This window comes from Diorhabda carinulata, chromosome 4 (assembly GCF_026250575.1).
Source record: "Diorhabda carinulata isolate Delta chromosome 4, icDioCari1.1, whole genome shotgun sequence".
In the NCBI taxonomy this organism is placed as follows: domain Eukaryota; kingdom Metazoa; phylum Arthropoda; class Insecta; order Coleoptera; family Chrysomelidae; genus Diorhabda; species Diorhabda carinulata.
In genome coordinates this window covers 11,951,521-11,974,556 of record NC_079463.1, presented here as the reverse complement: position 1 = coordinate 11,974,556, position 23,036 = coordinate 11,951,521, and the positions used below count along the sequence as shown (strand labels likewise).

At 35.0% G+C, this 23,036-nt stretch overlaps 1 protein-coding gene across 1 annotated transcript; it reads left to right on the top strand.

Moving 5' to 3' along the window:
• The first annotated feature begins 146 nt into the window (after window positions 1-146).
• LOC130893365 (doublesex- and mab-3-related transcription factor dmd-4-like) lies at window positions 147-20,112 on the top strand. Its single transcript, XM_057799400.1, has 4 exons — window positions 147-207; window positions 2,356-2,520; window positions 17,100-17,377; window positions 19,738-20,112. Exons 2-4 carry the CDS (start codon window positions 2,356-2,358, stop codon window positions 20,060-20,062), a joined length of 768 nt encoding a protein of 255 aa, XP_057655383.1. The 5' UTR covers window positions 147-207; the 3' UTR covers window positions 20,063-20,112.
• Window positions 20,113-23,036: the final 2,924 nt, after the last annotated feature.

Genomic DNA, 23,036 nt, shown 5'->3' with positions numbered 1-23,036 from the left:
AAGAATGGGACGGCACACTAAAATGTTACTGGCTGAAATGAGGATGATGCATTGAAACATGAAAAAAATCTTTATTTCGTATCATTCTATTCTTGTATTCTTTGAAAATGATTTGTTATTCAGTTGGTGAAACAGAGTTGAAGTGATATGTGAAGATTAACCAAAAACGACTTACTCAAGTTACATAAATATATAGATACCTACTTGGTAAGTATTAATTACTTCCACAATTATTTTTCCTTATTCTTATTTGTTATTTATGTTATCGTCGAGGTCTGATTTATAAACATACCAATTTGTTCTCTTATAGCAGTCAACTTATTCATACATTTTTGTAAAATTATCCTGTCGCTGTAAACGATATAGATGTCTTCGCTTCGGTGACTGATAGGTATACTTGTTTACTCTAAAAGCTCTTTGCGATAGGTTCCCATTAAATCCATATTCATTGCAGCCTATGCAAAACACTCTTGGAATGCCTATTTCAAAATTCCTTTTTAGATAACTTATTGGTAATGAATGATCTGGTGCTTATTTAAAAAAATTCATCCAGCTTCTCAGGTATATCCTAATATCAGCTCAAGCTTCAAAGTCCACTGATTTCAAACTTGACAGCGAACCAAATCTTCACCATTTTCTTCTTGGCAGCTTAAGCAACTTGTTTATTACTGTCATTGATTTTGATGATTGTGATATTTGCGGTGTCGTTATCTTTCATTTTACTTATAGGAGATTTGTGGCTTTATTTTCAACGAACGCATTCTTTGCACATGACCACACCAAATTAGTTAGTTGTTTGGTTTAAATGTCATCGATTAATGTGTGTCTACTTTCCATTATCTGCTTTATTCTGTCATTTCTTATCCTGCTTCTTTTCGATTTGCCCGCTGTTCTTCCCCAGAAGTGTAGCATCTACCGATCCTTTTTTTAAATTGAAGTTGTTGTTAAGGACTTTTGATGTCCTATTCTTACTACTTATTTTTGATGCCGACGATTGCCGACGACTTTTGAGTCTTTTTTTAGGTTAGGAATTTTTATTATTGGATTCGATTGATTTTGGATAATCCTGATACAATTTGTTACCTCTACAGTCCTTGTACTGGGATGTTTTTTAAATAGGGTTGGCGCCCCCGCGAGTGTATTTAGGGTAGACATATAATATTTAACGAAATGAGAGGCTGATACAGTTGCGGCAGCTATCATAGCTGATGATGAAGTTTACCTTTCTCACTTGGAAAACATGTAAAAGATTATTGAGACAGCTTTCTTGATATCTGAAGAATAACGGTGATAACTGCTTTGCTTGTTGACGATTGGATATCAAGATTCTCCCTCTCATTGTCGTCGAAGCCTTCAGCTGCTGTAATCTAGCCCATCTATGTCGTTGAAAGAGCGGCTTCTTATTGGGAACGTGGCTAGGAAACACCAAAGTGGACTAACTTTAATATATGTGACAAAAAGTACATTGGTCAGTCGAAAAGATTACTGATCAGTCGGATAACTTCTCACAAGAGTGATAGCAGATTATATCCTGATAGATTTTTATTAGCGACTCATGTCTATCATGAAAGACACAATATGAATTATGAATCTGCCAAAGTTTTGGCAACTGAAAAAAACTACAAAAAATGTTTATTTTTAGAAACACAACATAAATTGCTCAAAATGATCAATGCATTAATAAGAAAACTGATTTAAATAACCTTAGTGTAATTTATGCATATTTAGATTTTGAAACAACAAATTCTATAAAAATTCAACGCCATTAACAACCAACTAACCTCACCTAACCTATAAATTTCAACTTCACTTATAACGACATAACCTATAAAATTTATTGTCATTTATATTCTAGGCACTGAATATTCAATATTCATAAATTTACCAATCAATATTGAACATTATTCATTACCACTTATCCTTATCTAACCTATAAAAATTCAACGTCATTCAAAATCTAAGCAATCAAAAATGAAAATTCCTGTAGTAACCAGAATCAATATTTCAATTTATCAATATTTCTATCAACATTAATTTAAATATTGAATTTTGATTCTATGTGTTTAAAAATTTTTACAAGCATTATTAATATCAAAAATCACCGGAAATCTTAATTAATTATTGTAAGTAAAATTTTATTATTGTTATACATTTATACATATTTCTTATATTGTATTTGACCATAATTTCAGTACCAAGCGATGAATACAAAGTATTCGAAAGCTCGGAAAATATATTATAGTTAGTCCACTTTGGTGTTTTTGTTGCCACGTTCTCAATAAGAAGCCGCTTATTATATAGCTAGCAAAGACTGCTTTTCAATTTATATGCCGTAAATGATTTGGTTACTTTCAGATGGCGTCTGTTTCAAAACCTGGAAGAGTTCCAAAATGTGCTCGTTGCAGAAATCACGGTATGATATCCACTTTGCGAGGACACAAGAAACATTGTATTTATAAAAACTGTAATTGTCAAAAATGTGGTCTAATTAAGGAGCGTCAAAGGATAATGGCAGCCCAGGTAAGTTATTTCGAGACATACTGGGCGGCCCATTAGTGTGGAAGTGCAATAATTTTTGAATAAAAGTTGTTATATTTGCACAGATACACATTTCTAAAATATTTTGAGGTATACAGGGTGTTCAGTCTAAGCGTGACAACATAAAGTAAAGTTTTTTTAAATAGGACACCCTATATATTTGTTTACCATCGAATTTAGCGTAACATTCTGCATCTAGCCCTGTCTTTTCTTTTCCCATAAATTGTGAAGTTGCCAAGTTGGAGCGAAAGATATGAAGATTCGAAGAAAATTGGTGCACTATAAATGCTGCCTAGTAAACTTTTAATAAGTGAGAAGTAACTAAACCTGTTTGGTATTTACGAAGGTAAAGGATGGCTGAAATGTCTGAACAGAGTAGAAGTTTCGTTTGAGGTTCGAGGTGTTTTTTTAGATAAACATTAACTCACCCAGAATATTATTTTACCATCTTATAAAACTATTTTATCCCTTCGAATTATGTCTGATAATGTGCACTCTAAAATTGACTGTTTTTAAGAAAACTACAATTTTAGTTTATGATTTAAAAATATTCACCTTTTGAACAAGTAAAAACTGAATGTGACGTTTAAAATACTTCTAGTTTTTTGACAAAATCAAACCAGTAATTTCATACCTTTAAAAACTGTAATAAAATAAATAGGGTATCTACAAATCTCAAAATAAATAAAGTAAAGAAACAAAAATAACTAATAACAAATAAGAAAGAACTAAAAACTTTAGATAACTATTTTATTAATGTTCAAAATGATCACCATACAATGATGTATGCGATCTCTAAAAGCTCTACTAGCTGGATGTAACATCTTGATATCAGCAGTTCGAAAAACCTCCTTAATTCTATTCTTCAAGTCTTCCTTAGTAGTCGCGGGTATTTTGTACACTTGTTCTTTGACGTAACTCCACCAAAAAAAATCCATTTTTATAAGGTCCGGTCAATGAAGTGGCCATTTATGGGGTCCTCCTCTACCTATCCATCGTCTGGAAAATTCATTAATCGAATGTGTATTGATCAGTTTGGTATGGTCAACTGGTGCACCGTCATGTAGGTACCACATTCGCCGCCTATCATGAGCAGGTAATTGCTGAAGTATTTGGGGTAATTTGTTTTGTAAGAAATTTAAGTAAACTTGCCATGCTATGGCCGTGATTCCCAATTATCCCACCCCATATATTTAATGACCCCCTTGTTTGACTGATAGTCCTTATTGCTTTTTTCGTAAGCTACACTACCAGTTCTGGTAAATCGTTAAAGCAAATTTTCCAATGTCTCTCTTCTTGGCCGTCTTCTATCTGGAAATTTCTGTTGCTAAATCCTTTGTGCGAGTAAACAGTTCTTATCACTGGCACCCAGTACCAAAATCATATCTGTCAATTCTTGTATCAGAAAATTCATGATATCAATTGCTTCCTTGTTGTTTTTAATACGTCTAGATAATAACTAATCACTTTGACTTGAACTGTGAAAATGTCAAATTCACAGATTACTTGATAAAACTATGGATATTTTCATTTTATTTGTTGGTAAGGTGAGGTTTGCTTAATTTAGTTTTATGCATACCCTATTTATTTTATTATAGGTTTTGAAGGTATAAAATTACTGGTTTGATTTTGTCACAAAACTTAGAAGTATTTTAAACGTCACATTCAATGTTTACTTGTTAAAAAGGTGAATATTTTTAAATCATAAATTAAAAATGCAATTTTCTTAAAAACAGTCAATTTTAGAGTGTACATTATCAGACATAATTTGAAGGGATAAAATAGTTTTATAAGATGGTAAAATAATATACTGGGTGTTTCATTTAAAAAAATGAAGTTTTTGTTAATTGAAGTCTTCTGAGTTAATGTTTATCTAAAAAAACACCATGAACCTCAAACGAAACTTCTACACTGTTCAGAAATTTCAGCCATCCTTTACCTTCGTACTTAACAAACAAATTACAACGAAGTTGAAAGTGATTTTCCAATTTAATGTCAACGGTCCAATATCATACGACTTGTCCTGATTCATCTGCCTATAATGTTCGCTACCCTACTTAACCTTAACATTTGTTAGCAAATGATTTCGTCCTATAAATTTCTTGAAATTTGGACGCAATTTTTCAAGACTCTTGAGTTTCTTTTCTTGTTTTGAACTATTAGGATGTCCTGGAATATGTTTCAGACTTTCAATGGATATTTTTATCGATAATAATGATAGTACATTTCAAGAAAAATATCATCAAAACATTATAGACAATATTTTCGATACGAGATAGCTCAATCAAAATAAAATAGCAACCACTGAGTATTTGAATTTCAAACGTGACGGAAGTTATGTAGAGACAAACAGGTTTTGAAACGAGAGTAGTTTGGGATGATTCATTTCACAGGCGCTTGATTACCTCGCTCTGTAGCCGCCAGATCGGCGCTGTTATCGCGGGACAGAAAAATTAAATGTTCAATTTCAAATGAATTATAATTGACATGAAAAACACGAAATAATTGTGATACTGTATAACGCACTCGCCGATTTTAGGTTATGTCAAAATTCTCATCCCTACCCTACCCAAGTCCATTCCAAGATAGGCAGCGCCGCGCAATGGCTATTTCAAACACTTAAAACCCGGACAATATAAGAACCATGCGGCAATGTAGACATTAATCTCGGTTTCAAAACCTGTATGTAATAAAGAGCTGTACTGTACACACTGATGGGGGACCAATGGACAGCACAGAGTTCCGAAACCCCGCAGCTACAGCTACAAGATAGAGACATAACGTTGACAAAAAGTACTCTTAAGAGGCTCAAAATGCACCAAATTTGTAAAATTTTCCGGTGTAGGGTCTCCCTAATTTGACCTGTTACAAGGGCCGCCAGGAAGATCATTGGGCTCGCGATTGTCCTAACAGCCGAAAGAATAAAGCCGAGAGTGAACAACCAGATGAAAACAAGGGACATGCTCTGACCTGTGAACATTTTTAGCATACGACTCAGACTGTACTTTATGGATGGCCGACACAAGAATACTTCGATTCCTTCAAATATTTCCAGACACCTAGGTACATCCAGATTGGTAACCGTGACGTTATCAAGGCATACGGACAGGGAGATATATTTGTGGATGTTAAAATACATGGAAAATTAGTAACAAACCACTTAAAAGATGAATGGTATGTGCCTAATGTGGACCAGAACTTGTTTTCCGTGAGTCGCTCGTTGGAAAAGGGGTACCAATTCTTTGCCAATAAGTTTGGCTGTAGATTGACCAAGAACAAGCAAACGCGGTTGACTGGAAGAAAAATGTCTAATGGCCTGTATGCTCTGAACTAAAAAATTTCATGCTACCCAAAGGGCTGCTGAAGTTCTTCTTGCAGCGTCACCTGTTGACTCACTGCAGTTGTGGCCTGAACGTCTTTGCCATCACAATAAGCTGCATGCGAAGTCAGTTGTCAAGAGGACTGGACTTACTTTGCCTGATGATGTGGATCTCTGTGAAGGCTGTGCATCATTGTGACCCATTTCATGATCGTCAGGACAGGCCCAAGAAATGCGGTGAATGGATTCATGCGGATATATGTGGGCCTTTTCAGGATGACTCAATAGGAGGGTCTCGTTACTTTCTTTGCTTGAAGGATGATTTCTCCAAATTTTGCCGGGTGTTTTTTCTAAAGTAGAAGTCGGACTTCTATTTGTTTGGCTACATTCATCAATGGTACGAAAAATACTGGTCTATGTCAGCTCTCCCTCCCCCTACTCTGAATTTAAATTTGTCTGGGGAGAGTGTTCCTATTCAAGACAGAACCCTCAATAGCTTAACGGAACGTTTGAGACTAATTGAAATGTGTCTGCAGAGCAACGAATCAATTGATGAAGTAGCACTTCTTGCTAAAATGCGACTGAAGCAAAAAGGGAGTGCAATGATGATGGTGTTAGCAATGAAAAAACTTTTTGCCAACAGCGAATGGGTCGAAGTGTTACAAGTGCCACCAGGAAGACCATTGGGTTCGCGATTATCCTAAGGAGAAAAGGCAGAAATTGGAAAGAAAAGTATACCATGCCTGTTTGTGAGCTACACTGGTGATCACAACGGTTATCGTTCGTGGAACATTGAGAAGAATTCGATCATAATATCTCATGATGTTAAGTATTTTTAAAAGAGAAACTCCCTTAATCAAGTTACTCAAGTCTTTCAATGTCGATTTACGATAAGAAGATGATTTGCCTTTTCTAACGCGACCAGTTCCTTTGATCCTCCAGTTTCTCAATAGAAACCTTGAAATCAAGTGATCCTAATGTGCTCATGATCAGTTATCACATAGTCACACATCAGTTCAAAAATCAAACTTGATTAAGGCACGTCTACAGTTGGCGTATATCTGAGCCCATAATCTCTTGGGTTAAATTCAAATTAAAACAGAACTAGAACTTTTGTCAATGTAATTGAAAAACGACTACTGATATATAATCAATAATATTTTAATGTCAAAAAAATAAATAGCTGCAGATAACAATACATAAACGGTAAGTCAATTGTTGTCTTGTGTTTGACCAAGTCCGAGGTAGGTAGTTCCAACAAATATCACCTCGCGCAGGGCTTCGCGGTGACTAGCGTCGCCATTGATTACCACTATACCAAATGTAGTATACTGTAGTTTAGATAGTGTGTTTATCTATAATATAAAAATGAATCGCAAAATGTGTTAGTAAGCGCATAACTCAACAACGCCTGGACCAATTTGGCCAAATCTTTTTTTAAAATGTTCGTTGAAGTTCAAGGATGGTTTTTACGGCGAGAAAAATTAGAATTATTGCTGGAAAAACCCTAAAAATAGCTCTTTTCTTTTTCCCATACAAATGATTTGTAACTAAAACGTAGTCAATTTGAGCACTCACTGTTGTCTAAGCAATGTAGGTGTGTTCCTAACGTCAAAGATCATATCTATCAAAACAATGTGTGTGTGTGCGTTGGAGCACAGAATACATAGTTGGAGGAGTTTAATATCGCGTTCCGAAACTCGCGTTTCTTTTGTAAGGTGTGTTCCTAACGTCAAAGATCATATCTATCAAAACAATGTGTGTGTGTGCGTTGGAGCACAGAATACATAGTTGGAGGAGTTTAATGTCGCGTTCCGAAACTCGCGTTTCTTTTGTATTAGTTTCGGCACGCGAGATAAAATGCAGCAGTTTCCACGTCATTACATCAGTCAAACAAAAATCGCGTTAGCAACAGTGTTTTATTATTTTTAATATCCAAACAAAAACAATTCGTACGGCTAAAAAAAAACAATTCGTACGGCTTAAAAGGATTTGACTTCAAGTCATATCAAATTAAAAAAAAAAAAAGTTGTCTGTTACCTAATCTACTGAGTTTGCTTTTGTCAACTAATACACGAAACAAATTCGTATATCGTGTTTTTTGCAGAGTGTTTAGTTAGTTAGTGTTTGATTAGTTCGTGATTAGTGAAAAAATAATGTATATTTGATATGCCTCCTATAAGACGAAGCAATTTAGGTAGAAGAACCAGAAATGCTACAAACCAAGCTAATTACCGATCTAATCGTACTGCACAAGAACGTGACGACGGAAATGAACGTGAAAGAATTCGGATATCACAAACGCGTGAAGCGCGAGCGCGACATTCAACTAATAATCGCGCAAGTTTGAATCGAGCTGCTTTCAGTTACGATGTGTCAATTGACTACAGTAACTACCAATGTGTTGTTATTGGTTCTATGAACTCGGTTTGCTCACACTGTGAGGCATTAAAATACAAAAACGAAGCCAATGGATTGTGTTGCGCAAATGGTAAAGTGAAATTGATACCATTGGATCCACCACCAGAACCATTGTACTCATTGGTTTCAGGAATAGGAACAGATTCTATACACTTTTTGACACATATCCAACAATATAACAATTGCTTTCAAATGACTTCATTTGGGGCAACAAATGTAGTTCGGGAAAATTTTATGCCAACTTTCAAGGTATGTATTATAGCAGTTACTCATAATTATTTTAGCGAACAAAATTTTCTGTCACGAAAGTTAAGATGTGTCACTTATCTTCAATTTCTTAATCATTACGAAATATATCACTTAGTCATCATATTATATGGTGATTCAGTTTCAGTGACACTTTTATTATATTTTATATATTTGATAGATATTAGTTAAAACTAAATATATACTTTTTAAGATCAAATATTATTTAAGTTTGGTCACTGACAATCCATTAATTTATACCACACCATAATATTTTTCTTATTTACAGATACAAGGGCAAATATATCACAGAGCAGGTTCACTGTTACCAGTGTCAGATAGCGACAACAAATTCCTGCAAATTTATTTTATGGGCAATTCACCACAAGAAATTGATCTGCGTTGTGCACATAACAATTTAGTAAAGAGGTCTATTATAGAACAATTACAAACTTTATTTCATCAACACAATCAATTGATTATATTGTTTAAAACTGCCCTGGATCTGATGCCATCCGATAATCACAAAATTGTAATCAGAGCTGATAAAACACCTGCAGGTCAACATACAAGACGTTTTATGCACCAACTATTGATGAAGTTGCTATCGTTGTAGTTGGAGAAAACTTGGAATCCCGTGATATTGTTTTACATCGTCGGAATGATTAATTACAACGTATAAAGGAAACACACCGCTCATATGATGCACTGCAATATCCCATTATATTTTGGCAAGGTGAAGATGGCTACGATTTCTCAACAAAAATGATAAATCCCATTACAGGTAACTAAAATATTAGTTTAGCTATGGCGATAATATTTCAGTCATTATATTATGTATTTTAATTTTATATTTGAATGTTATTAAAACAAAATCTATTTACAGGTTCTGAAACCAACAGAAAAGTCAGTTCAATGAACTATTATTCATACCGCCTAATGATTCGGGAAAATGAAGATAATCACATATTGAAATGTCGGCGATTATATCACAAATATGTTGTTGACATGTATGTTAAAATTGAAACGGAGAGATTAACATTCATCAGGTTGAATCAAACCAAACTCCGATCTGAAGAGTATATTCACCTTCGAGATGCGATTAATACTGATGGAAATGCACAGAATGTCGGTCGGATGACTATTCTTCCAGCAACATACATCGGAAGCCCTCGGCATATGCACGAATATGCTCAAGATGCCATGTCGTATGTTCGTCATTATGGTACAGCAGATTTGTTCATCACATTTACATGCAATCCGCAATGGATAGAAATCAAGCAGGAGTTATTCTCTGGGCAATCACCCATTGATCGTCATGATATTACAGCCAGAGTCTTTAGACAAAAGTTGAAATCATTAATGGATTTCATCGTAAAACATAATGTGTTTGGTGAGACACGCTGCTGGATGTATTCTGTGGAGTGGCAGAAACGAGGATTGCCACATGCACACATTTTGATTTGGTTGGTTGAAAAGATAAGGCCAAATGAAGTTGACGCAGTGATATCAGCTGAAATCCCTGATGTACTAGTAGATCCTGGATTACATGAGGTAGTTATCAAACACATGATACATGGTCCCTGTGGAACTCTTAATCAAAATTCACCGTGTATGATGGATGGTAAATGTTCAAAACGATATCCACGGACATTAATATCGGAAACAATTACTGGTAATGACGGTTATCCATTGTATCGTCGCAGGTCGACAGCAGACAATGGAAAATCAACAATTGTCAAATTAAATCAACAAGATATTGAAATAGATAATCGTTGGATTGTTCCATATTCACCCATTTTATCAAAGACATTCAAAGCACACATCAACGTTGAATCTTGCCATTCAGTGAAATCAATTAAATACATTTGCAAATATGTAACCAAAGGGAGTGATATGGCTGTGATTGGAATTGGTGCAGAGAATTCCAATGATGAAGTTACCCAATACCAAATGGGCCGCTATGTCAGTAGTAATGAAGCAGTTTGGCGAATATTTTCTTTTCCTATTCATGAGAGACACCCTTCTGTTGTTCACTTAGCTGTGCATTTAGAAAATGGACAAAGAGTGTATTTTACAACACAGAACGCAGTACAAAGAGCTGCTCAGCCACCATCTACTACATTAACCAGTTTTTTTGAGACATGCCAAAACGATGATTTCGCACAAACATTGCTATATTCTGAAATGCCAAAATATTATACCTGGAATCAATCCTCAAGGAGATTTATACGACGGAAACAAGGAAAACCAGTTCCAGGATATACAGATATATATTCCACCGATGCGATTGGCCGGATTTATTCAGTACATCCAAGCAATGATGAATGTTTTTATTTACGACTGCTATTAGTCAATGTACGTGGCGCAACATCATTCCAACAGTTACGAACTGTTGATGGTGAATTGTGTGGATCCTACAGAGAAGCCTGTCAACGTTTGCAATTACTTGAAAATGACGCTCATTGGGATCAAACTCTCAATGATGCTGTAATATCATCACACGCTCATCAAATACGAACATTGTTTTCTATAATCATATCTACATGCTTCCCATCAAACCCAATTGATTTGTGGATCAAGTACAAAGATTATATGTGTGATGATATTTTGTATCAAATACGGAATAGAATGGGAAATCCAAATATACAAATCAGTGAATAAATTTACAATGAAGCATTGATTTCAATTGAGGACATGTGCTTGATAATGTCAAACAAACTATTAATTCAATTAGGCCTGACGGCGCCCAATCGTCCAATGCATGACGCTTTTAACCAAGAGTTGCATCGAGAAAGACTGTATGATCTCAACGCTTTGAAAGAATTAATTCAAACAAATCTTCCACTGTTAAATGAACAACAGAAGTATGTATTTGAAACTCTTATGAAAGTAACAAATGATGAAACTGGAGGAATTTACTTCTTAGATGCACCTGGTGGTACAGGAAAAACTTTTTTGATTTCATTAATATTAGCAAAAATTCGCTCACAAAATAAAATTGCACTTGCACTCGCTTCGTCGGGAATCGCAGCAACTTTGCTTGAAGGTGGTCGAACAGCCCATTCAGCACTAAAATTGCCATTAAATATGCAAAGCAATAAAACTCCAACCTGTAACGTTTCGAAGAACTCTGCAATGGCAAAGGTTTTGCAGCAATGTAAATTGATTGTTTGGGATGAATGCACGATGGCACATAAAAAATCTTTGGAGGCTTTAGACAGAACCTTAAAAGATCTACGGAGCAATAATAACCGATTTGGTGGTGCAATGATTTTATTAGCAGGAGATTTTCGTCAAACATTGCCAGTGATTCCACGATCAACGCCAGCTGATGAACTCAATGCATGTCTAAAGTCCTCCAATTTGTGGAAACATGTCAAAGTACTTCATTTAAGCAAGAATATGCGTGTCGAGTTGCAAAATGACCAATCTGGAAACATATTCTCTAAACAACTCATTGACATTGGTAATGGCAAATTACCTATAGACATGTTGACTGGCTGCATTAACTTTCCTCAAAGTTTTTGTCAGTTAACTCAATCAAAAGATGAACTTATTCAGAAGGTGTTTCCAGATGTTTCTCAAAATTACAGAAACCATGATTGGTTGAGCGAACGAGCTATACTGGCTGCAAAAAACATAGATGTAAATGAATTAAATTTCAAAATTCAAGAACAAATTACAGGCGAATTGAGGATATATAAATCAGTTGATTCGGCTACTAATCAAGATGATGTAGTCAACTATCCACCGGAATTTTTAAACTCGCTGGATTTGCCAGGATTGCCACCTCACAATCTTCAATTAAAGGTCGGATCGGTGGTTATAATGTTGCGAAATATCAACCAACCGCGTCTTTGCAACGGTACACGGTTAGCGATAAAAAAATTACTAAACAATGTGATAGAAGCAACTATACTCAAAGGAAAGTATAAAGGAGAAGATGTTCTCATACCGCGCATCCCAATGATTCCGACTGATGTGCCATTTGAGTTTAAACGACTACAGTTTCCAGTGCGGCTTGCTTTTGCTATGACTATAAACAAGTCCCAGGGGCAATCATTAAGTGTTTGTGGTATTAATCTAGAAAACCCATGTTTCTCACATGGTCAATTGTATGTTGCCTGTTCCCGTGTTGGAAAACCATCAGATTTGTTTATCTATGCGCCAGGTAATCAAACAAAAAACATCGTATACCACAAAGCACTACAATGATAATAATAATTATTATTTATGATTCACATGATTAACAATAAAGCGATTACTTACTTTTAAATCCTTATATATGTTTTATTTAATTATTTTTTATACACAACGCCCTATAACCAGGGTAACGGTTCTGTTCAGGAGAATTTTTTAAAATACATAGGCACAAAAACTGCCACATTACAAATCTTTTTGACAGGACAAAGTCTGTCGGGTCAGCTAGTTAGTAATATTTTAAACTTAACGTACTAGATTAATTCTACTGAGATCAGTTATCTTAGAATGGCGAGAATTTACTGAAGATTTGGTAGGTGCTATTTTTTTGTCAAAACCACCGTCGTCTTTAGTTTTCTCCCTCTATATAACATTCAAACTATTGTATTCATCTCAGTTCTTTCACGACCTTGTATAAAATCTATGAATATCTTTTGGTAATTGGATATTTTGACATTATGAAGTGTTTGATCGATATTCCATTAAAATGGTATTGGATATCTTTTTGGTAAACAAACGAAAGAGAATCGCAAAAATTAATGATAACGATATAAATCAGGGGTAGTCGACGTGATTCCGAATTGTGTTGACTCAATATTTAGATACAGTTCTTTCAATTCTAGTAGACAAAACAAAAATAATGGATTTACCTAATTCGATGAACTTAGAAAGCTACGGTGATAAATCATAATAGGTTTGTTCCAACATTATAATTTGATGATATATCGAACTTTGATGCACTACGGATTATTTACTATAATCTATTACGAAACCTAGCCACCACCTTTAAAGAAGGGGAAAAGGAGAAAATCATATTTTTGGTTTTACCGTCAGTGGTCGTTTAATTTTCATCTCCGCTATCGAATAAATGAATCGAGCACACGTGAACCGAGCGCACGGTGGTTCCAGCGCACAGATTATAAAAGAAGGTGCATCGAGCGCAAATTTGCAGGTATAAAGGCGTTATTTTCAATCCCTGTATTTAGCTTGAAATGTTTATTACCGTAAATAAAAAAAGGAAAATTATAGAAGAGTTAACAACATCAATGCGATTATAGTCATAATCAAACAAATTATGACAGGGGTTTTATATTATACTTTCAACTGGACATACTCTACAAGTAGCTCTGTGGATCTTTGGCAACTCGTGAGAAATTATTGGAGCTTGGCTGGGAAGCGATACTACATCCCTCATACTGCACTGATCTGACACCATCTGATTACCATTTATTTGGAAGTTTGCAGAATTCTTTGAATGGTCAAATTTCCACAAATGGCGATGACCTTCAATCGCACAAGGTTCAGTTTTTGGCCAATAGGAAGCAGAAATTTTATGAAAGCGTAATCATGAAGCTGAAAGAAAAATGGTGAAAGTTCATTGAGCAAAATGGAACATATATAATTGATTAGAAACAAGTAGTGCCAGATTTTTAATAAAGCTATTAGTTGTGGGTAAAATTCTTGAAAAGAATCATCGCTGGTGATGAAAAATGAGCGATGAACCAGCACAAACCACGTCGAAAGCTGAAAAACAACAAAAAAAGCTCATGCTGTTAGTTTGGTGGGATTGCAAAGCTGTGATGGGGATCAAACGATCAATTCTGATGTTTACTGTCAACAATAATTGGAGCTGGTGAAGCAATCAAACAAAAACGCCAACGTTTAGTGTTCCACCATGATAATACGAGGCCTCACACATCTTTGGCGACTCTGGCAACTATTGGAGCTTGGATGGGAAGTGATGCTACATCCTCCATACAGCACTGATCTGGCACCATCTGATTACCATTTATTTGGAAGTTTGCACTTTCCACAATTGACTACGACCTTCAATCGCACCTGGTTAAGTTTTTTGCTGATAAGAACCAGATTTTATAAGCGCGGAATCATGAAGCTGAAAGAAAAATTGCAAAGATAGTAACACTTTCATTACTTGAATTTGATCCTGTTGGAATGCAATATCACTCATAATGAAATAGTTACAGACAGACTTATACTGGAACAAACCTAAAGGCAACGCTGTTAAAAATGAAAGCATTTCTCAGCAGTATCGTACAGAAATTTAGTCTTTAATACAAATGAATATGAATTTTATATGAATATTATGACAAAAATGTGATTTTTTATGATTATTGACTGTTTTGTATACTTAATTTTAAATTATACAGTATAGTAGTACCGAAATATCAGTATTATCAATGATATAGCACCACGAAGTATAAAGGAAAAAAAATCATATTTCAAACAATCAACCGAAAACACTTCATGGATATCCAGAAGGTTTTCGATCAAGCCTGGCTCGCAGAACTTGTTGGAAAGCTTCTTACCGCCCGACTGCTATATCCGATAATAAAATTGATGTATTCATATCTTAATGAACGATCCATTAGTGCAAAGTTCGTTAATGCTTATCTCAACTATTTACCTCCTTTACCTCCCCTCGACAGTCCTTAGAGAAGATCCAGCATTATGCAGATGGTACCGCAGTAATGCTTCTCAACTTACGATTCCAATCTTCTGAGTCAATTTCTGTATTGGTGCAGGGATGTAGGACGAATCTCATTTCACAAAGAACCCAAGTTTTCAAGCATAGTAATACCCGGAGCGAATTACTTCTACCTCAAAATTTCCAGTCAAGGCTTTGGGAAGATTCACTCACATTCACAATTGGATAGATGATCTGAACGATATGTCTGTCTCATCAAGACACTCGGAGGAAAATTTGGACCTTACTTTACTTCACACGTATGAAACCTACATCCGTCCCCATAGTAGAATATAGAGCAAACGTCTACTGCACCTTACTCGACTAACTCATCAAAAAACTCTTGTCTTGCGAGTAGTCTATTCTCAGGTAGAAATTCCTGTTCAGCTCCAGTAACACCGTTTATATCAATATTGAAGTTATCCCTATTCTTGTCCGTCTAAATGACCTCCAAGCCCTTCATGTCATTCTTACCATGGAATGAAACAATTTCTTTGTCAAAAACATCGTTCTAACCCCTTGGATCTCTACTAGGTGGCCCCTTTCCTCAAACCCCAAGAGAAAACTGCTCTATCCTACAACAACCCTACAAATTCCACCTCATCGATGATGTTGCAGGTTTTCTGCGGTTTTCCTGTAACCTGATAAACCGGTTCTACTGCCTTTTGGAGTCCATTGCAATTCCCTCAGCAGTGTTCCTGATGCACCTAATGTGTTCCTACGTCTAATCCACTTTCTTAACCACACTCGCCTTTTTAATTTTTGCCTCAACTTCGAATTAATTCGTTCCTCTACTGCAGTTACGAATTCCGCCATTTCTGATAATAGTATGTCGCAACACAATTGTTCGTACGTGTGGATACCTAGTGTCATAACGTCGAATGTCAAACGCTATCACAGCATTTGATGCCACGACATGAATGTCACCGTCTGAACGAGCCTTTAGAGTAAATCGACATAATGTCTATTAATACTTATTTTTATTTCGGGGGAATCAATTTTGATTTCCCTAGACACTTGTATAGATTGTTTATCCAGAAGATACTTCGCGATACTTCTAGAGACTTTTAGCAACCAAAAACTTTCTAATCAAAAACGACTTCTGGTATAATGCATTATCATGACAAAGAAGAAAGCAATTTTCAAGTCTTCTTCTAAGCAAACATTCCAGTGTCATCTTATGAAAGTGAGAACCCTCAGGATCATGGCTATAGACCCAATTATCATCTCCAGTAATGAAATTCTGATCGGAATAAATTAGATCTTTCAATTCGTAAAAGATTTTCATTTTACAGGGTCTTACTGAACATCTAGGCTGTCAATCCTTATTTCAACCTTGATGCTACATCATATTTCCTTTAACGAAAAAATGTCTGTTTTGAATCGTTGCAGGCAATCGAGATCATCAAAAATCTTAACGATCGACACCAACATCAGTAAAAATTTTAAAACACTCGTTCTCCGAGACTGTATTAACAAGACTTAAGAAAAGAACCATTCAGTCACTATACCATTTTTCGGACTGTTGGTCTTTCTTTTAGTTAACGTGATTTTGAATTAGATTCCAAAATATTTCAAAGTTTGTTAGTCCATTCAACTTTTCATCAGTCTTGTCTGACGTCCTGATTGTTCTAATTCCTAACCGACCCATTTTGAAGCAGTCCACAAAGCTGCAAATATCACTTTATTCATATTTTAACATTTAAAGTGATCTTTCCAGCTTAAAATGTTGATAAGTTTTTTAAGATCCCTAATATATTAGTCTGCCAGGTTCAAATGGAGGTTTGCATTGTAATGTTTGGAATAGATCCAGCGTTTGCTGCTTCAAAACAGGCATTTTCGTTTAAATATGTATTATTGGAAATTATTGCGTATTATTTTTTAAAGGTAGCTCTGAAACGACAACAAGCAGCGGAAGATGCTATTGCGCTACACCTCGCCGCTAAAGAAAGCGGAGCGACATACGAATATTTACCTCCTGGACGTATTTTTGGTATGCAGGTTACTTCACCCGAACCAGAATCCGCGAACGCCGATAACGACTGCAACGGTTCCCCGGATATTAGGAATTCAGAAGAGGTAGAAGTCAGTCAAGCTTCTATAGATATGCTGGCTCAACTTTTCCCGACTAAAAAGAGGACTGTGCTGGAATTGGTTCTAAAAAGGTAGTTTACATATTGGTTTCTTCAATCAAATTAGCTTCTTTAAACACAATATTGCTTGCACACCTTTGACAATGAAATAACTGGGACGATAAGGGAAGGGCCCTCTACATTTAAGAACTATGAGGAATTCTCTTTCTCTTTATGGGTCTAATGATGATTATATTATACATGATTTACTGTTATGCTTCTGGATTTCTTTCGTTATTGACGATATACAAAGATCTTTACATACCATTGCACCAATTTTTTTTTTAATTTGGACCTGATGCTAATGTGAATTTATACAGCTTCTTCTATATGTCCATAGTTTTAGGATAGCCTCGCAGTACAATTATTGACATCAAAAATTAATCCTCCTCCGGTACTGATGGACTTACATTAAAAGCGTTTTCGAGTTTGCCTGAATGCACATTAAATCACCCTACCACTTTAATAAACAATCAAATGCACAAATGCTGCCATATTCTCCCTTCTAAATAATGTTTACTCCAGCCTAAGCAACCATCACTCCACTGCAACAACACCTTTCGCATGATTTAAGTCATACCTCACCAACAGATGTCAGCTTGTAAGGAGTGCCTCAAGGCTCAGTACTAGGCCCTATTTTGTTTCTTCTGTTTATCAACGACATTGTCTTTTTGAAGACTAAACTAGTTTCTCTTGGAGCAACTCTGATTTCACGATACTAGGATTGGATGATATCTACTGACCTAATCACACTTAAATCATGGTGCGATTCTTCTGTGTCTCAACGTTTCTGAAACAAAAGTTTTATCATAATTTGCAGTCTATTAAATAACATCACCATTGACGTAGTTCAATCTGGAAAATTTTTAGGGATTGTAGGCCTTAGGTCTGTAGTTTTCAACTTGTCATCCTTGAGAAGTTGATGTCCATGAATTAATCCATATTTTTGGGTCTCCCTAAATGTCGTCCCTGGTTTATCGTCTCGTAAGATCTTAGTTTGGTCATCCTGTCCACGTGTTCGTGTTGTTGTTGTAGACAATTATTCGAAATGGGAATTATATATCTCCGCTTTATCTAGAAAATTAAGTTCTGCCTGCTTTGCGCTAAGATCAGTATCCAAAGAACTAAACTTATCCACCTCTATAACTGTTTGCCCTTATTGAGTGCGACACAATTTAAGCAAATATTCAAACTACAAAAGAGAGATGGTAGATATTTACTCGGAATAAACAGCAGGACTCACTGCTGGGCTTCTTTAAAAGATTAAAAATGTTAACTTTTCCTTCCTCATTCATCTTTAAATCCGTTTGCGAGCCACAATCTTTATCTACTTACTCCACGTTCAGAATTAGTTAGGGCTTGATACTTTACAATGCAAAAAATGCACAATCACTTGATAATTGAAATCAAATCCCGCATTTCTCAATAATTTGAGGCCATATCCACTGTGAAATAGTTTTATTATCTGATTTTGACAATATAAACATGTAACGTATATTACATATAAAAAATTTCACATATACATTTTAAAAGGTAATTTTGTTATACGTTATAGTTTTCTTGCATTGTGTTGTATTGTATTTGTATATTTACTTAACTATTTTTAGTTTTGTTTATTTCTTAATTTTTTTCAAGCTTTTGTCTACAAAATTTTTTGACAATAAAGCATTTCTCTCGCTCTCTCTTCTTCTTTTTGAGCATGTGCTCTTTCCAGTTAAGCTTTAGATCCAGATATATCCGAAAATAACGTTTCTGGTGCTGGTACCTTCTCAAACTGAATGTTATTTTTGCGGATTTATTTCTATTTTCTATTTGTTCAATCTTCTAAAATACTTAAGTGGTATTGAAAGTGAGCTGTCGCAATTGTTGGATCGTCGTGTCTGGATAAAATAAGTGTACCACCCACAAATGTTCCTGTTAAAATAATTTATGCCGTAGGAAGATAATAAATAAATTAATAGGTCTGTGGCACCTCAAACTCAATCGGGAGACTTCTCCATTAATTCTGGTTATAAATTGTCTGCTTGTTAATTAAAACTTTATCTTTAGTAAGATATTTTTTTGAAGAAAAGGCCTTCGTGCTACACCTTATCAAAGACTTTACTGTTGATCGTATGTACAATTCTTTTCATGAAATTAGAGTGGGACTTATGCAAGGGTTCAATATGTAATACAAACTTTCACCTTTCAGTCCATGTATCGTTTGAGACACTCAATTTCTGTATGGCTACTGTCATTTCTTCTGGGGTGATTATATGTAGTCCTTTTTTATCGTCAATAATCTCTTCAAAAGATACTTCTTCTTCATAGATATAATGAAAGTAGACAAAGTTCATTTATTATATTTTAAATGTAGGCGTTGGGATATTAAGAGAATGCTCATTCTTTTTCAGATGCAACCACGATCTTCGTAAAGCTATAGAACACGTTAATATTAACAGCAATCAAGAACATTCTGATCATCAATCGAATATTGAAGCTTCCACGTCAGCATTCCGACCTGTAAATGCTACAGCGAAATCTTCGAAACCTTACCTGGTACCTCATACTGGCAGTTTTTCTTTCATACCAAACAAAACGTTCAGTTTATATCCTTTTTGGCCGTTATTCAATTATCAGTTACCTCAGCCGATTTTACAAAGTCCTGTTTTGGTTCAAGGAATTTGTGAATGTGAGCAGTGCAGATCATCTACTAGAGTTAACGTTGGTCCAGGTTGAAAATATCATAGGAAATGGTGTTTTCAAGTTACCACGTATTGTATTATCGATATTATAGCTTTTTAATTTGTTTAGAATATATATTAAATTGAATATTTGATAATTGAGATAACAAGTTTTATTTTCCTACATTTTCACGATAATATTTACGTTACTTTTCCTCGATTACTTTGATTATGTGAAATTTTGACAGATGAGGAGAGTAACGAAACTTCTAAAAAGTCCTTTTGTCCTGAAATTGTAGAAATTTTGTAGAAACAAATGTATCATAGTACAAGAAAAATATTCTTTTTTAATAAAAATAGACTTTCCCAACAATATGCATTGTGCTCTGCGAAAAAAAAAAGAAAATTCAATTTAGAAACAAATACCATTACGAGAGGGTTTTCCCATATTTATCTAGGCCCGGTCGATTTACCCCAGAGTGTTTTAAATCCCATGTAATAAATACCCTGTTGGAATTTTTTCTCGTTCTGAAACAACCCCACTAACTCGATTACTTTTCATCGACTCGCCGCATGTATATAACTTGATCTCTTTGTTTGGATAGTAAGTTAAGAAGAATCTCTTCTGTTTATTTGCCATTTGGTGGAGGTCTACATGGAATAACACATCTGACACGCGCTGGGAATTAATAAGTGACGATGCTTTTTATTATTTTATGCCCTACAGGTTTGTTTTGCTTATTGAAAATATATTTTTACGTGATAGTAAAGTGAACGTACTTATTTACCAATATTTCCAATATATTAACCACGATTCAATCTAAATCTACAGCAAAATATTAACGTCAGCAGAAACTATTTAGTTCGAAGTCGATATAGATAAAGCAGTTTTTACACAATTTTTAATTAGAGCAATTATAAACGTTATGCCATAATATAGCCCAATTATTACCGTAAAATTCCGAAAATAGCCCCTCCCTTCAATATAGCCCCCCTTTTTCTCGCGAAATTGAAATCTGTATATCAAATATACCCCCGTACAGTTTTCGCTCTAAAAACAGGGAAATTTCATATTATTTAATATAATTTTTGAACTGTTGTAATTTGAATTGTTTTTAGTTACAGCTTAAACTCTTGTTTAATGTATAAAATATTTATTTATTTATTATTTTAAACATTTTATTTATATTATTTATCTTCTGTACTTTAGCACTGAAGCATTTTTTGGGTTTTTTTTTGAAAAATCTCGATTATAAACCCCCTACCAGAAATGCATCTGTTTTGATTTGTAAAATGGGGGGGTTACTTCCGGGATTTTACGGTAGTTTTTTGCAAATAGTCATCAAAGTCAATTAAAATTATATGGTGACTGAGAAAATCCACGAAAACTGAAACTAGCCCTTTATCACAACTTTTCTAACATCGAGGTAATTTGCGACAGGTGCCAAGGTTAGCTGCGGCACCTATGTATTATATTTGACAGATAAATATCATAAATAAAGCGTTTTTTTGCATAAAAGTACTTAAATTATCATTTAAAATGATAGTAAGAAACAATAACATGTATTAAACATCAAAATAACAAGTATTAATTCTTTTATCAGTATTTATGGTTTCATATCGAGATCAATCAAAAATCATAATCTAGTCTGACAAACGGTTATGACAGATGAATTGCAGCTTGTCATCAGTGCAATCTTCATTATACCAGCCTTCACATTCCAGGCACTGAGCCCACTTCTCATTTGGTCTGCGATAGAATTCAAGGCGGCACAAGCAATAATAAACATTTTCTGTATCTTCTTCGGCATATTCTGGACTTTTCTTGTTAGTGTGCTTCTTATCTTTTTTCGGTTTCTTATTTTCTTCATTTAAAACACGCTTTTTCACACTTTTTATCTTTCTACTGGCATCTATGGCAGCGATTTCAGCCTTTGTAGGTGTGTAGCTGATTTGATCTCGCGTCTATTAGGTTTTGTCTTTTTTCTTGCTGGAGCCTTTGGTAACGGCCTTACTGATTCTGTGGAGAACACATTGAAAGTAGCAAGAGGAGAAAGAGCCACAAACGTGGAGGCAACGGGTTCATTGGCGCTACTGCTTGTCATATGTGGATTGCTGGTTCTATTGGTATAACGGGAGTAAAGTTTCCATTATTTTGAGCTGTAGCAATTTGGAGTAAGGGGTCTGTTTTCTACATTGACTATAGTTTCTTCCACACTTGACGATTGTTCTGGTTCTGGATTGGGCAAAATACGATCAGTGACTTGAATAGGCAGAAGGTCGCCTACTTCAAAGATATCTGTATTAACAAGCCAAAACCAGCACTGATTTGCCGTGGAGTAATCGCCACATCGAATGCTAATTTTGTCACAGATGAAATATCTTAGATACTCATGACTTTCCCAGTATAACATCTCATTCATTTGTCTCAAGTTGCATTGATTTCTTTATTTAGATGTTCAAATATAGCACGATCTTCTTGGATCCATCCTGATCCGTTGGAGGATCCTACAGAACCACCACGAATGAAATGTTCTTGGAATCTCTTTAGGCAGTATGTAACTGTCTATATCGTGGACAGCGAATGCTAGAGTAACCAAGGTTCCTTTTTCTACCGATGTCGTCACACTGAATTGTTTTTCTTTACGCCGTCCTATTACTCTGTCAGGGTTTTGAACGGTGGTTACCGCTGTCTCATCGACGTTTCAAATATCTTAACGATAAATTGAACCACACGTCCTCATTTCCTTCCCATGTTGTCGGAATTGTTTTATTATATTTTTTTGCTAACATAAAAGCAATATTTCTTGTTTTTTTTCTTATCAGTCCGTAATTGAATGTTTTACATATCAACAAATACTCGCATAATATATTTTCTTCCTATTTGATTGGATTAATACATAGATGGAGATACATCAGTTGCATTGTCTTGAAAGTTTTGTTTCAAACATATTAAAATTAAAATTAAAAAATTAAAATTAAAACAATTAAAAAAACAATTAAAATTTCGATAAAAAGCTTACTTTTCG